We start from the raw sequence: 16,599 nt of genomic DNA, 5'->3' as shown, positions 1-16,599 counted from the left end.
TGTAATGGGATGTTGCTGGGAGTTGAGTTGGTGCAGACTGTAATGGGATGTTGCTGGGCGTCAGCAGCTGTCTTACAGGGAAGTTCCATCTCTATCTGATTTTTGACAAAAGTTGCCTAGCCCTTTGGGGAACTGGTATGTTGCTCTGGTCTAACCCTTCTGGATTCGTATGCCTTGTAATCATAGCTTCGATCACCGTCTATGTAAAGCTCCTGCACAGACATGTCCATATTGAGCTGGAACATTCTCTAAGGGATTTGTTTCTTCTCTACTTAGGGTTAGATGAAGTAGGGAGGGAGGAGGCTTGTGTGGAGCATAAACACCGGCGTAGATCTGTTGGGCCGAGTGGCCTGTTTCTGTGCCCTACATTCTGTGTAATTCTATGTAATATACTTCCCTCCCCCTTCTGATATAACAATTTTTCTCTCTTCCCTCTTTAAAGTTTTTAATTTGTTCTTGGGGTGAGGGTGACACTGGCAAGGCCCCATTTACTGCCCATCCCAAGGTACGCTGAGCAGGGGTGGGGGGGGCGGGGGGGGGATTTGGGCCGCCTTATCAGTTTACATAACTCCATATCAGGCTGGGCCACTTCAGAGGACATTAATGGCTCTTCATCGCCTGTGGCCCTTAGTGTGTCAGTTCACTGCGCGATTCACACTTACCGACGGCTAACATGAGCTCCACAATGGACAACAACAGAAGGAAGATCGTTCCCAAAGCTGCTCTTGACCACCTCCCAGTGGTCACTTATAGAACAGCAGTGAATAGGCCTGGGATCAGGTCATGTGTTGGGCCTTTTAGTCAGCAAATGGGGCTTGGACCATTAAGGGCATTCAAAAAAAAGGCAAAGGAGGAGGTATAGAAAGGGATAAAAGTCACAGACAGCCGTGTCTGGGAGATTAATCTTTAATCCTTGGAGACTCCAGGATAATCCTGGAGGGTTGGCAGCCCAAGTGGGTTCATGATTCGGGCAGGACTCCCATCAGAACTGGCACAGTCGGTGTGGAGAAGCTTCTGACCGGACGGACCAAAAGCAAAGATCCAAATAAACAAAACAGAGGTGTAGAAAAGTGATCACTGGTCGTATTAAAGCTGAGGCTCGGCTAGCACAAGGAATCTTCACCCATGCATCTCCTGGCTAGCCAAGATTAAGCACTGACGTGAAGGATAAGTTGCTCGACTGAGGAATGATACGAGACAAGATATAGAATCATTTCTGCCGAGAAGGTGGAGACATCCAACATTCCCAACACGGAAGGGGATTGCACGAGGAAGTACTTCAGTAAAGTATCTATCCCCTTTAACTCTTCCTCTCCTGTATTCGTACTGGTGAGTGCCAGATCACATATCGTGAAATCATACAGCACGGAAGGAGGCCGTTCGGCCCGTCGTGCCTGTGCCAGCTCTTTGAAAGAGCTATCCAATTAGTCCCACTCTCTTCCCCCGCCACCCCCCCACCCCGCTCTTTCCCCATAGCCCTGCATTTTTGTCCCCTTCAAGTATTTATCCAATTCCCTTTTGAAAGTTATTGTTGAATCTGCTTCCACCGCCCTTTCAGGCAGCGCATTCCTGATCATAACAACTCGCTGCGTAAAAGAATTTCTCCTCATCTCCCCCCTGATTCTTTTGCCAATTACAATATCGAACAAGACTTTATTGCCTTTGAGGCAGGGTGTAGTGTCTGACTCTTTCCTAACATTTTCCTTCTCATTTTTCTGAATTTCTCTGACGGTATCCTACGTGTAACCAATCTATTGAGATCACTGTTTATGGTTGAGTTGTTACTTTCACTACTGGAGAATAGTGTGTAGTGGTGGAAGGGATCGCAGACTGATTAACAGTCTGACAGGCCGTAACCATCTTTATACCAGTCGATAGGGGGGTTTTAGTCCTGATGGTGAGAGGGATCGTGCTCCCTCTGTTATACGTACTATGATTCCATGAAGTTGGTTGGGGTGGAAAATTGAAAAATGTCAAACTAGTGAATTAGGACCACTTTACTGAGATTGAGACTGAGATACCTTTATAGGGAGTGCAGAGCAAGCTTTACTCTGTATCTAACCCTGTACCTGCCCTGGGAGTGTTTGATGGGACGGTGTAGAGGGAGCTTTACTCTGCATCTAACCCTGTACCTGCCCTGGGAGTGTTTGATGGGACGGTGTAGAGGGAGCTTTACTCTGCATCTAACCCGTACTGTACCTGCCCTGGGAGTGTTTGATGGGACAGTGTAGAGGGAGCTTTACTCTGTATCTAACCCATGCTGTACCTGCCCTGGGAGTGTTTGATGGGACAGTGTAGAGGGAGCTTTACTCTGCATCTAACCCGTACTGTACCTGCCCTGGGAGTGTTTGATGGGACAGTGTAGAGGGAGCTTTACTCTGTATCTAACCCATGCTGTACCTGCCCTGGGATTGTTTGATGGGACAGTGTAGAGGGAGCTTTACTCTGTATCTAACCCGTGCTGTACCTGCCCTGGGAGTGTTTGATGGGACAGTGTAGAGGGAGCTTTACTCTGTATCTAACCCGTGCTGTACCTGCCCTGGGAGTGTTTGATGGGACAGTGTAGAGGGAGCTTTACTCTGTATCTAACCCGTGCTGTACCTGCCCTGGGAGTGTTTGATGGGACAGTGTAGAGGGAGCTTTACCCTGTATCTAACCCGTGCTGTACCTGCCCTGGGAGTGTTTGATGGGACAGTGTAGAGGGAGCTTTACTCTGTATCTAACCCGTGCTGTACCTGCCCTGGGAGTGTTTGATGGGACAGTGTAGAGGGAGCTTTACCCTGTATCTAACCCGTGCTGTACCTGCCCTGGGAGTGTTTGATGGGACAGTGTAGAGGGAGCTTTACTCTGTATCTAACCCGTGCTGTACCTCCTGGGAGTGATTGATGGGACAGTGTAGAGGGAGCTTTACCCTGTATCTAACCCGTGCTGTACTTGCCCTGGGAGTGTTTGATGGGACAGTGTAGAGGGAACTTTATCTAACTGTATCTAACCCGTGCTGTAGTTTTACCCCTCACGCCTTCATTTGTATTGGAGAAAAAAATGGAAAGGATATGAAAACCTCAAAGGGGAATTCTAAATGTTGAAGGCACGAAACAAGAGGTGCATTTCTCCAGAGTTCGGGGACTTGCTCCCCGAGAAAAATGTACATTTTTACATTGAAATGATTCATTCTTGTTCAGTTTAAACATTTTTATACAATTCTTCATCCAAAAAAAAAGGAAAATAAAGTGATATTTTGATTTTCAATGGAGCCACAAAAGCCTCACTTACCTAAAAGGTACCTCAGCAGTCAGTCACCCTATCAGACCCCCCATCACCCCCATTCTCAAGAGCACTCCACCCTCTCCCACACTCTTTCACAAACACTTTCTTCTCCAACCATCCCAGTTCATACTGGCTTCCCTTTGCCCGCCCCCCTCCCAATCCCACTCCTCCCCGCCCCGTCCCGCTCCTTCTCCCACCCCCACCCCGTCCCGCTCCTTCTCCCCCCCCCCCCCCCCCCGTCCCGCTCTTCCCACTCGTCCCCGGTTAAGCTGGTCTCCTCTGTGAACCCCAGGGGTTCAGAGTGCAGATGGGCAGGGCTGCCTGTGCTTATTACGCAGAATCGACCCCCTCCTTGTGGCGGTCGGTTTGTGGACCCACAGACAGCTGGTTTGAAGAGCCTCCGCATTTTACACGATGAGTGTCTGCCCATCATACCCTCGGACTATGTGATGGGGAATCAGGGCGTCTCTGGTCAGACAAGCTAAGACAGGTTGAATGGCCTCTTTCATTCTAAATTTATTTTGTGCAACACAGCATTGTGACTGCAGTCTGATAATGTAAAATGCAGAGATCCTTATACTCCATATAAAGGGATTATTTTGGAGTCAATTCGAGGAACTAACCAGTCCCTTGATATATTTCTTGGCTCAGAGGGAAAGATAATTTCATCAATAGAATCACAAGATTCAAAAACACAAATTAAATAAAAATTGTGGAACCAAACTGCAGTCATTCATCTTTAATTATTATTAAATGGATTTTTTTCTCTCTGCTTCTTCCAATTTTCCTTCATCTTCCCAAACCTCTGGATTGCTCTAATTCTGCATCAGAAATAGCAAAAAAAAATCATATCCAGATGTTTTGTACTATTAACGTGGCTGTAGTAAGATGCCGCATTGGTGCAGCGAGGGGGCTGCACTTTACGGCGAGGGGGCTGCACTTTACGGCGAGGGGGCTGCACCGTACAGACCAGTAGGTCCCAGGTTCAATCCCTGGTCTGTGCTGAGTTGGCCCATCTCGGTTGTGATGCTACAATTGACACCAGAACTCGGGCTAAGGAGGGGGGAGAATCAGAGAGGTTTTCCTGCTCCTGTTTGATTCCCAGTGGCCCTGATGGTTGGAGGTTGGGTGAGGACAGGGTGACGCTGGGCTTGCCTGTGGTATCCTCCACTGGTTGAATAGCTTGTTGGCACTCACTGTTTGAGCAAGAATGAGAAGAATGGCCACCTGGGCAAAGTTATATCTTCGGGGGTGGGGGTGCGGATAAAGTTCGGAAAAGAAAACCACCACAGCTCCTCGAAAGGATAAGCTCCTTTTTCACTCTGGGCGGTGTCCTGCACCGTGAGCCTTCTCAGTAATAAAGGAACGTGTTGTCGGATGGAGACTATCGATTGTTACAGCTCGGGTCTGCAGATGGAATTCTAATAAGCGTTCACCAGGAGCCAGGTGTTGGGAGGAGGTGCACTGAAACCCTGAAGCTGTTTGGAACTTGGAACTTTCCTTTCGCAGTTATAAACGGAGAGCTTTGTTAAATGTATCCTGTGTGCAGAATAAACAGCGGAAAAGCTTTTTGTGGCTATTGAAATAATGTCACTGAAAGGTTCTAAGTCTGGTGTTGAGCGTTTGCGTTTTCCACTGATTTTTTTGTTGCCGTTTCTGGCTGCCCTTTAATGATAATGATTCATCTTTCAGTGTTCAAGGGAGCTGAGATTCCTCCCCCCACACCATCCCTTTTAACCATTGCAGTCTGACAGATGTTAGTTGATATCCAGTGTCTAGAACTTTGATCTTAAAAGAAAGCACAACACACAGTTGCTGACGGAGAGCCTTTGCTGAGACTTGTACCGAGGAATTTGAACAGTGAATTCCTGTGCATTGTGAGAGCAGAGCTGAACGTGTTTGGTGCTGGGTGTTCTGCTCCAACACTGCGAGGCCCGAGCGATAACTTGCGGACTTGCCCCAGAGATTTCCCACAGGGCAAGTTCACAGCTCTAACTGTGACCTTGGCCTCTCTCCCCTGAACAGAGGCCAACTTCTTGCACAAAGGAAGGGGAGTTACCTGTGCTTTTGAATCTTTAGACTTTTAGCTTTAATGACAACACTGTGATGGTAGGAGCGAAAAGGAGGCAATTGGGGCTGGGGGAGTCGAATCATCAAAGTGGCAAAGAGCAGCAGAAGAGTCGATGGTCGTGAACGGGTAGAGAGTGGACACGGCCGGAAGAATAGAGTCGTGATAAGAAGGAACTAGTTCAGTGGGACAGGAGCAGGCTCCTGAGATGGGGTATTTTGGGAGGAGGTGAAAGGGAATGTGCGGGATTGGGGGAGCTGAGAGGTTGGAAGGTATCTGGGGAAACGATGGTTTGGTGTTCAGTAGTGGGGTCGTGGTTTAGAGGAAGAGGAATCAGATGGTTGACAATCAGCATCAGATGTACAACAACAGCGCCTTGTACGTCAACAGATTTGATACGATGTCAGTATTGGGTGAGAGAGAGGGAGAACGCAGAGCTTCAAGATAAGAGGGAGATGGACACGAGTGAGTAAAGGGGATCGGAGAAACGAACGGCCAGAGAGATGACTGAAAACCAAACGGCCATCCTACATCACAGCTTGTGAGTTAGTTTATGGTCACTAACCCTCCAGGATTGTCCTGGAGTCTCCAGGAATTAAAGAAAAATCATAGGTTAATTTAAAAAATTGTGTGTGTTTATTTTCTTTGAACATTTTTGTTTATTAGTTATAAAAATATTGGAGATGGGGAAACAGGCTGTTTGACTGACACTCAATAATCATCCAGTCAGGTAACTAAGAGTCAATTCACTTTCCAATTGGCCTTGGGGAAGTCGGAGCATTGGGAGAATGGACGTGTCAGGTGACCGATGGTGGGAGTGTGGGGGCGGGGCACTGGGAGGTAGATGTATCAGGTGACCGATGGTGGGAGTGTGGGGGCGGGGCACTGCGAGGTGGACGTGTCAGGTGACCAATGGTGGGAGTGTGGGAATGGGGCACTACGAGGTGGACGTGTCAGGCGACCAATGGTGGGAGTGTGGGAATGGGGCACTGGGAGGGTAGACATGTCAGGCGACTGGGGGTGGGGGGGTGGGGTCACTGGGAGAATGGACGTGTTGGGCGACTAATGGCAGGACTGTAGGTCAGGGTGATTGGAGGCATGAGGTCATGTGACAAAACCTCGAGGAATACATCCAATCACAGTGGCAAGTCAAGGTTAGTTGTACAGTAAGCGCTGTGTGGAGATGCTTATCCAGGTGATTATACAACAAGAGCTAGGGTTTGAATTAGCAGCAACAAAGTGCTATATTGTGGGGGTACTTGTGGTGCTTAGCATTCAGCCTCAGTCAGGGTGTAGGTAGCGAGAGGATACAGTTAATGCAGGTAGACGGAGAGAATATGTTTCCACTTGTGAGGGAGTCCAAAACTAGGGATCATAAATATAAATCAAAAACAAAATACTTGAGGAACAGCACCTCATATTTCGATTAGGCACTTTACAACCTTCTGGACTCAACATTGATTTCAATAACTTCAGATCATAACCATTGCTCGGCTTTATCTGGACAGCAAGTGCTGCTAATGGTTCTGATGTTGCCATTTACAGCTCCTCTAGACCCATCTTTTGTTTCTCTACTTGTCCCATTACCATCCTCCTTTTGCCTTGCACCATCATCCCTTTTGTCATTTAATCACTCCTGCCCCCCACCCTATCACAGACCTTCCCTTTGTTCTTTCCTCCCCTCCACCCCACCCACCTTTCCCTGACTCTATACTTGCTTTAAAAACTGTATTATCTTCAACTTTTTCCAGTTCTGACAAAGGGTCATCAACCTGAAACATTAACTCTGTTTCTTTCTCCACAGATGCTGCCGGACTTGCTGAGTATTTCCAGCATTTTCTGTTTATAGTTCGTAAATATAAGATAGTCACTAATATGTCCAGTAGGGAATTCAGGAGAATCTTCTTTACTGGGAGAGTGGTGAGAATGTGGAATACCACATGGAGTTGTTGAGGTGAATAGCGGAGATGCATTTAAGGGGAAGCTGGATAAGGGAGAAAGGAATAGAAGGATATGCTGATAGGGTGAGACGAAGAGGGGGAGGCTCGCGTGGAGCATAAACACAGGCATAGAGCAGTGGGCCAAATAGACTGTTTCTGTGCTGTACATTCTACATAATTCCCTGCATACTTTGCCCATCTGCTTGATATATTACAGCGCTGGCTAACCTCAATTTGGCTGACAGTTCTCTGGCTTATTAAGCTTTTTCCTCATCTGCCTCCAGCTCTTTTGGACTTTTGAAGGATGCATTTACCCAGAAACACATCCTCCTGACCAGCAACCTGTGCGTCTCTTGTGGGGGGATTCCGCACGGGGGATTCTCCTTTGCTGCATTTATTAAAAGTGGAGAATAAAGCAGCCGTTCCTCCTTCACTGCTCAGTGACAATTAATAAGCCCCTTTAAAGGGCAGCCACGGGCCTCTCGGAGGCGCAGCAAGTCAGGGGGAGGGGTGGGGCTTTCTGAACCGATTCTAAAATATCCGACTTCAGGAAATCCCTCGAGGTTGTCTCAGCGAGAGTGATGCTTGCCGTTGTTTCGTAACATCGCCCGTCTCTGCCCCTCCTTCTGCCCATCTACTGCCGAAACCCTGAAGCCTTTGTTACCTCCAGACTCGACTATTCCAATGCTCTCCTGGCCGGCCTCCCGCCTTCCACCCTCCGTAAACTTGAGCTCATCCAAAATTCTGCTGCCCGTATCCTAACTCGCACCAAGTCCCATTCACCCATCACCCCCTTGTGCTTACTGAACTACATTGGCTCCCGGTCAGGCAACGCCTCAATTTTAAAATTCTCATCCTTGTTTTCAAATCTCTCCACGGCCTCGCCCCTCCCTATCTCTGTAATCTCCTCCAGCCCTACAACCCTCCGAGATCTCTGCACTCCTCCGATTCTGGCCTCTTACGCATCCCTGATTTTAATCGCTCCACAGTTGGTGGCCGTGCCTTCAGCCGCCTAGGCCCTAAGCTCTGGAATTCCCTCCCTGAACCTCTCCACCTCTCCCTCCTCCTTTAAGACGCTCCTTAAAACCTACTTCTTTGACCAAGCTTTTGGTCAGCTGACCTAATATCTCCTCATGTGACTCGGTGTCGAATTTCGACTGATTACGCTCCTGTGAAATGCCTTGGGACGTTAAAGGCGCTACATAAATGCAGGTTGTTGTGTTATGGTGAAGGTTTTTCTTTGTCCCAAAGCAGAAATGTTGTCCCAATCAGCTGAGTTCTGATTGACTGAGATTTGCTGTTAATCCATTGCCCATCCTGAATTCCTTAGACCGTCAACTCGCAGCTAATTAGTTACAGCTCAGTAATGGCTGCCCATCGGATCCTGCTTTTCCTCGGCCGAACGCAAACATTTTGCTAGCTGAAAGTGCCTAAAGTTAGAAACTTTTTCTTCCAAGCTGTACAGTCTGTATCTGCAGCGTCAGCTGAACAAGGCAGAGATTTGCTTCTCTTAACCAGTAATTTCCCATTAAACTTGCAGCTGCCTTTTATGGAATTTTTGAGGCTGAGGATGAGACTGGCTGCCAAGGGGCAGGGGCAGGGTTCCTGGACTCGAGCCAGTTCAGCTCACTGGGACTGAGATTCCGTGTGTGCTGACCCATATGGGTTATAAAATGCATTGCAGCTGTTTTATTAAAGGGGCAGTCAGTCCATGCCAGATCACTCTTGCTGAAAGAAAGAAAGAACTTGCATTTCTACAGTGCTTTTCATAACCTCAGGACGTCCCAAAGCACTTTACAGCCAGTGGATTTTTTTTTTTGAAGTGTAGTTACTGTTGTAATGTAGGAAACGCGGCAGCCAATTTACGCACAGCAAGCTCCCACAAACAGCAATGTGATAATGACCAGATAATCAGTTTTTAGTGATGTTGATTGAGGGATAAATATTGGTCAGGACACTGGGGGAGAACTCCCCTGCTCATCTTCCAATAGTGCCGTGGGATCTCTTACGTCCACCTGAGAGGGCAGAGAGGGCCTCGGTTTAATGTCTCATCTGAAAGATGACAGTGCAGTGCTCCCTCAGTACTACTGAGGGGAGAGGGCAAATTTACATTGATGTGCCCCAATCTGGCTTTGCTGGTTGACGTTGAAGTAATTAAAGATGTTTTAGAGCTCAGTGCGGCCCATCTTTAGACCCTCATAGCGAGTTACCCCATGCTTAGTGAGACTCCCTGAAATCTGACACACGATACAAACTGCAATTTAAACCTCAAAATAGTGTAAAACTTCTCTGAGGAAGAGTCGCTTCCCAGTTAGAGCCTTTCACCGAGTCAGCTGTGCAATCTGATGTCAGAGAGCTTTAATGGGCTTAGGAAGAAACCCTCCTTTTAAAGAATTACATAGAGATTACAGCATAGAACCAGGCCATTCGGCCCAACTGATCTATGCTGTTGTTTTTTGCTCCACACGACCCTCCTCCCACCCCTCTTTATCTCACCCTATCAGCATATCCCTCTATTCCTTTCTCTCTCATGTGTTTATCTAGCTTCCCCTTAAATGCATCTGTGTTATTCGCCTCAACTACTTCTTGTGGTAACGAGTTCCACATTCTAACCACTCTCTGGGTAATGAAGTTTCTCCTGAATTCCTTATTGGATTTATTGGTGACTATCTTATTTTTATGGCTCCTAGTTTTGGTCTCCCCCACAAGTGGAAACATATTCTCTACATCTACCCCATCAAACCCCTTCATAATTTTAAAGACCTCAATCAGGTTACTCCTCAGCCTTCTCTTTTCTAAGGACTTGCACAACACCAAGTTATAGTCCAACAGTTTTATTTTAAATCACAAGCTTTCAGAGCTTACCTCCTTCGTCAGGTGAGTGAAGGGTTCTAAAAACGCATAGCATATACAGTCAGAGAACAATGCCTGGTGATTACAGATAATCTTTCCAACTGCCCCCTATCACATCTCGGCTGGGAGACAATCACAGCAATCAAAGGTGTCGTTGGTGTTCAGACAGGTTAGCCACGGAAAACATTACATCCCAGTATACTGAATACACAATGGGTCAGATTACAAAGACAGAGAGAGAAAGAGACCCGAAAGGCAGAGAGAGAGAGAGAATGTCCAGTTGTATTAAAAACAGATAACTTTTTTTCGCTGGTGGGGTTACATGTAGCGTGACATGAACCCAAGATCCCGGTTGAGGCCATCCTCATGGGTGCGGAACTTGGCTATCAATTTCTGCCCCAGGCTGTTCAGTCTTTCCCGATTCCTTTTTAAAGATTCCTTCTGCCTTTCAGGTTATGACTTTGCTTCCGTGCTGCAGTGGTTTGCCGAGCGTGTTGACCGAATCATCCTTCTGTTTGACGCCCACAAGCTGGAGATTTCGGACGAGTTCTCGGAAGCCATCCGGGCTCTGAAGGGGAACGAGGACAAGATTCGGGTGGTGCTGAACAAGGCTGATCAGGTGGACACGCAGCAACTGATGAGGGTCTACGGTGCCCTGATGTGGTCTCTCGGAAAAGTCATTAACACCCCCGAGGTCATGCGCGTCTACATTGGCTCCTTCTGGTCCGAACCACTCCTGATTTCCGACAACCGGAAGCTGTTTGAGTTGGAGGAGCAAGATCTTTTCCTAGACCTTCAGAACCTGCCCAGAAATGCTGCCCTGAGGAAGCTGAATGACCTTGTAAAAAGAGCCAGGCTTGTGAGGGTAAGAGACACTACATTACTTCTTGAGATAGCCGTGCCACCTCAGTCATGCGGCTGATTTATGTTTAGTTTCAGTGTTGCTTCAATGTCTCGGTGAGTTTACCTGGTGACCAGCTGTGCTACACAACCAGAAAGCTCCCAGATTCGAAAAGTATGGTTATGATCACAGTCGGAGCCACAGGAGGGCAGCTCCACGTGGCTACAGTGCCCTGGTTTAGGACGAGGAAAGGTCAGACAGGGTTCCTACTCCTGATCGCTACCCGGGAACTCGGGCTGGACGTGTGCGTTACAGGGTCGTTGGGTGAGGACAAGGCTGGGCTCGGTTGAGGTGCCGCCAAGGCCAGAGGCGCTGCTAACACTCGCGGCAAAGGTCACACGTGGCTAACGGCGGCAAAGGTCACACGTGGTTAACGGTCACGTGAATGAGTTGCAGGAGGGTGACTGACCTTCGTGGAGATGGAACCCAGCAAGGAATCAGCACCTTCAGAGGAGGAGGAGGAGGGGAGTAAACTGGTGAGAAAAGGGAATAATCTCCAGGATCTGGTGTTTCAGTGGCTGATGTTGCCACGGTGACACAATCTTCTGGACTTTGAGAAAGAACTTGCATTTATATAGAGCCTTTCACGACCTCAGGACGTCCCAAAGCACTTTACAGCCAATGAAATACTTTTCTAAGTTTAGTCACTGTTGTGATGTAGGAAACGTGGCAGCCAATTTGCGCACAGCAAGATCCCACAAACAGTAATGTGATAAATGACCAGATCATCAGTTATTAGTGATGTTGGTTGAGGGATAAATATTGGCCAGCACTCCAGGGAGAACTCCCCAGCTCTTCTTCGAAATAGTGGCTGTGGGATCTTTTACATCCACCTGAGAGGGCAGACGGGACCTCGATTTAACGTCACAGCCGAAAGACGGCACCTCCGACAGTGCAGCACTCCCTCAGTACTGCCCTGGGAGTGTCGGCCTACATTTTGTGCTCAAGTCTCTGGAGTGGGGCTTGAACCCACGACCTTCTGACTCAGAGACGAGAGCTTGAGAGAACTTCAAACACACAATGGCTTTATCTGTGGCTCGCCAATGACCATGTGTTGTGCTGACCACGAGGTCCCAGCTCTGATTCCTGGTCTGTGCTGGATTTGCTGACCTCAGCTGGAGCATGAACAGCCCCCTGGGCAATGGGGTGAAAAAATGAGCCAGGGATCACATTCCTAATACATTTCCAGTGACTCCCCCTCGGGAAGCAAAGCGTGAGAACTGCAGGTGTGGATGGGAACAGGCTTGACTCTGATGCATACAGTAGTTGAATAGCCTGCCGGCTTTGGCAAGGGACCTGCAGTACCTTCAGATCAAGGCCTATGGGGACTTTAGAGAAATAATACTGCTTTTAAAACTAACTGTAAACAATTTTACAACACCAAGTTATAGTCCAGCAATTTTATGTTCACCTGATGAAGGAGGAAGCCTCCGAAAGCTTGTGAATTTAAAATAAAATTGCTGGACTATAACTTGGTGTTGTAAAATTGTTTACAATTGTCAACCCCAGTCCATCACCGGCATCTCCACATCTTTAAAACTAACATTAGCCATTTTGATCTTTTTAATATTTGTGTTTCTATGTGACTTGCATCCCATTTCACCTCGCACTCAATGGTACCATCAAGGCCTCCTAGGACAGATCAGGCATGGGTCACATGTCAATCAGTCAGTCACCCCCTGCGTCACCCTCCCACCAGACCGGCCTCAGTTGAACTCTGCTTTTGATGCTATTTCTATTTCCACTGGTCTGACAATGGCACAGATCCCAACACTGTCCCTAAAGTGTCCCCGAGCACTTCCACAATTTAAGCATTTGGTGTATCCACCGAAAGTCGGTCTTGGATCCACTGCACTGCCTCCCATAGTCCTTTACACTCTGACCCCTCACCTCCCATAGTCCTTTACACTCCGACCCCTAACCTCCCACAGTCCTTTACACTCCGACCCCCTCACCTCCCATAGTCCTTTACACTCCGACCCCCTCACCTCCCACAGCCCTTTACACTCCGACCCCCTCACCTCCCACAGCCCTTTACACTCCGACCCCCTCACCTCCCACAGCCCTTTACACTCCGACCCCCTCACCTCCCATAGTCCTTTACACTCCGACCCCCTCACCTCCCACAGCCCTTTACACTCCGACCCCCTCACCTCCCATAGTCCTTTACACTCCGACCCCCTCACCTCCCATAGTCCTTTACACTCCGACCCCCTCACCTCCCATAGTCCTTTACACTCCGACCCCCTCACCTCCCATAGTCCTTTACACTCCGACCCCCTCACCTCCCACAGCCCTTTACACTCCGACCCCCTCACCTCCCACAGCCCTTTACACTCCGACCCCCTCACCTCCCACAGCCCTTTACACTCCGACCCCCTCACCTCCCACAGCCCTTTACACTCCGACCCCCTCACCTCCCATAGTCCTTTACGCTCCGACCCCCTCACCTCCCATAGTCCTTTACACTCCGACCCCCTCACCTCCCACAGCCCTTTACACTCCGACCCCCTCACCTCCCACAGCCCTTTACACTCCGACCCCCTCACCTCCCACAGCCCTTTACACTCCGACCCCCTCACCTCCCATAGCCCTTTACACTCCGACCCCCTCACCTCCCACAGCCCTTTACACTCCGACCCCCTCACCTCCCACAGCCCTTTACACTCCGACCCCCTCACCTCCCATAGTCCTTTACACTCCGACCCCCTCACCTCCCACAGCCCTTTACACTCCGACCCCCTCACCTACCATAGTCCTTTACACTCCGACCCCCTCACCTCCCATAGTCCTTTACACTCCGACCCCCTCACCTCCCATAGTCCTTTACACTCCGACCCCCTCACCTCCCATAGTCCTTTACACTCCGACCCCCTCACCTACCATAGTCCTTTACACTCCGACCCCCCTCACCTCCCATAGTCCTTTACACTCCGACCCCCTCACCTCCCATAGTCCTTTACACTCCGACCCCCCTCACCTACCATAGTCCTTTACACTCCGACCCCCCTCACCTACCATAGTCCTTTACACTCCGACCCCTAACCTCCCGCAGCCCTTTACACTCCGACCCCCTCGCCTCCTGCAGCCCTTTACACTCTGACCCCTCACCTCCCATAGTCCTTTACACTCCGACCCCCTCGCCTCCTGCAGCCCTTTACACTCTGACCCCTCACCTCCCATAGTCCTTTACACTCTGACCCCTCACCTCCCATAGTCCTTTACACTCCGACCCCCTCGCCTCCCACAGCCCTTTACACTCCGACCCCCTCACCTCCCGCAGCTCTTTACACTCCGACCCCTCACCTCCCATTGTCCGTTACACTCCGACCCCTAACCTCCCACAGCCCTTTACACTCCGACCCCCTCGCCTCCCGCAGCCCTTTACACTCCGACCCCCTCACCTCCCGCAGCCCTTTACACTCCGACTCCTCACCTCTCATAGCCCTTTACACTCCGACCCCCTCACCTCCCACAGCCCTTTACACTCCGACCCCCTCGCCTCCCACAACCCTTTGCACTCCGACCCCCTCGCCTCCCGCAGCCCTTTACACTCCGACCCCTCACCTCCCATTGTCCGTTACACTCCGACCCCTCACCTCCCATAGCCCTTTGCACTCCGACCCCCTCGCCTCCCACAGCCCTTTACACTCCGACCCCCTCACCTCCCATAGTCCTTTACACTCCGACCCCCTCACCTCCCATAGTCCTTTACACTCCGACCCCCTCACCTCCCACAGTCCTTTACACTCCGACCCCCTCACCTCCCATAGTCCTTTACACTCTGACCCCCTCACCTCCCATAGTCCTTTACACTCCGACCCCCTCACCTCCCATAGTCCTTTACACTCTGACCCCCTCACCTCCCATAGTCCTTTACACTCCGACCCCCTCACCTCCCATAGTCCTTTACACTCCGACCCCCTCACCTCCCATAGTCCTTTACACTCCGACCCCCTCACCTCCCATAGTCCTTTACACTCCGACCCCCTCACCTCCCACAGCCCTTTACACTCCGACCCCCTCACCTCCCATAGTCCTTTACACTCCGACCCCCTCACCTCCCATAGTCCTTTACACTCCGACCCCCTCACCTCCCACAGTCCTTTACACTCCGACCCCCTCACCTCCCATAGTCCTTTACACTCCGACCCCCTCACCTCCCATAGTCCTTTACACTCCGACCCCCTCACCTCCCACAACCCTTTGCACTCCGACCCCCTCGCCTCCCGCAGCCCTTTACACTCCGACCCCTCACCTCCCATTGTCCGTTACACTCCGACCCCTCACCTCCCATTGTCCGTTACACTCCGACCCCCTCGCCTCCCACAGCCCTTTACACTCCGACCCCCTCACCTCCCACAACCCTTTACATTCCGACCCCCTCACCTCCCATAGTCCTTTACACTCCGACCCCCTCACCTCCCACAGCCCTTTACACTCCGACCCCCTCGCCTCCCGCAGCCCTTTACACTCCGACCCCCTCACCTCCCACAACCCTTTACACTCCGACCCCCTCACCTCCCATAGCCCTTTACACTCCGACCCCCTCACCTCCCATAACCCTTTACACTCCGACCCCCTCACCTCCCACAACCCTTTACACTCCGACCCCCTCACCTCCCATAGCCCTTTACACTCCGACCCCCTCGCCTCCCACAACCCTTTACACTCCGACCCCTCACCTCCCACAACCCTTTGCACTCTGATTCCCAGAGATTCCCCATGGGCCTTGGTTCCTCATCTAGGTTTTTCCATGTTTTTAGAAAACAAGAGAAGTAGAGTAAAGGAACATTGAAGTTGTCCTGCTCCTGGGGTGCGGAATGAACAAATCCAATAGCTCAGCAGGCTTTGACTAGGGTACCTCATTCCCACAGAGAAGAGAGCCCTTGGCTTAAGGGGATTGCTGATTCGGTGATGTCTAGATACATCCAACGGAGGGTGTACAATTGCTACCTGAACTATTTTGTACTACTTTCTAACTCTGTTCGAACTAACTATGGGAGCGTAGGAAGGTGCAGGGCTGGAAAAAAAACACCCCTGAGGTCCATCAACCGGTCCTAGTGTCCAGGAAATGGCACGTCCCACGATACCACTCACACCCCTCTATTACATGGTCTCCAGAACTTATCCAGCTCTCTTAAACTGCTGCCTCCCTTTGCAATCCATCCCATACGTTCACCAACCTCTCTGTAAAGTAGTTAAATTTAGTCTTTGAGGAACTTAGTAACAGGAGGAGGCCGTTCAGCCCCTCGAGCCTGTTCCGCCATTTAATCAGATCATGGCTAATCTGTATCCTAACTCCATCCAGCCGCCTTGGCTCCATATCCCTTAATACCCTCGGCTAGCAAAAATCTATCGATCTCAGATTTAAAATGATTAATTGAGCTAGCGCCTACTGCTTTTTTTTTGTGGGAGAGGTGAAGAGGTGTCTCCTAACTCCTCTCCTGAATGGCCTGGCTCTGATTTTAAGGTTATGCCCCCTTGTCCTAGACTCTTCCCCGCCAGCTGAAAAACGTTTCTCTCTCTCTACCCTATCAATTCCTTTCAAAATCCTAAAAACCTCATTC

General features: G+C 49.9%; 1 protein-coding gene across 1 annotated transcript in view; it reads left to right on the top strand.

Moving 5' to 3' along the window:
- Positions 1-16,599, top strand: part of LOC137305996 (EH domain-containing protein 2-like) — a 48,625-nt gene that overhangs the window by 12,268 nt on the left and 19,758 nt on the right. Inside the window, exon 3 of the mRNA XM_067975004.1 lies at positions 10,581-10,993. Within this exon, the coding sequence (XP_067831105.1) occupies positions 10,581-10,993 (413 nt within the window). The remainder of the gene's footprint in view (positions 1-10,580; positions 10,994-16,599) is intronic.

This window comes from Heptranchias perlo, chromosome 41 (genome assembly GCF_035084215.1).
Source record: "Heptranchias perlo isolate sHepPer1 chromosome 41, sHepPer1.hap1, whole genome shotgun sequence".
Taxonomy (NCBI): domain Eukaryota; kingdom Metazoa; phylum Chordata; class Chondrichthyes; order Hexanchiformes; family Hexanchidae; genus Heptranchias; species Heptranchias perlo.
This window is presented reverse-complemented; position numbering and strand designations above follow the sequence as displayed.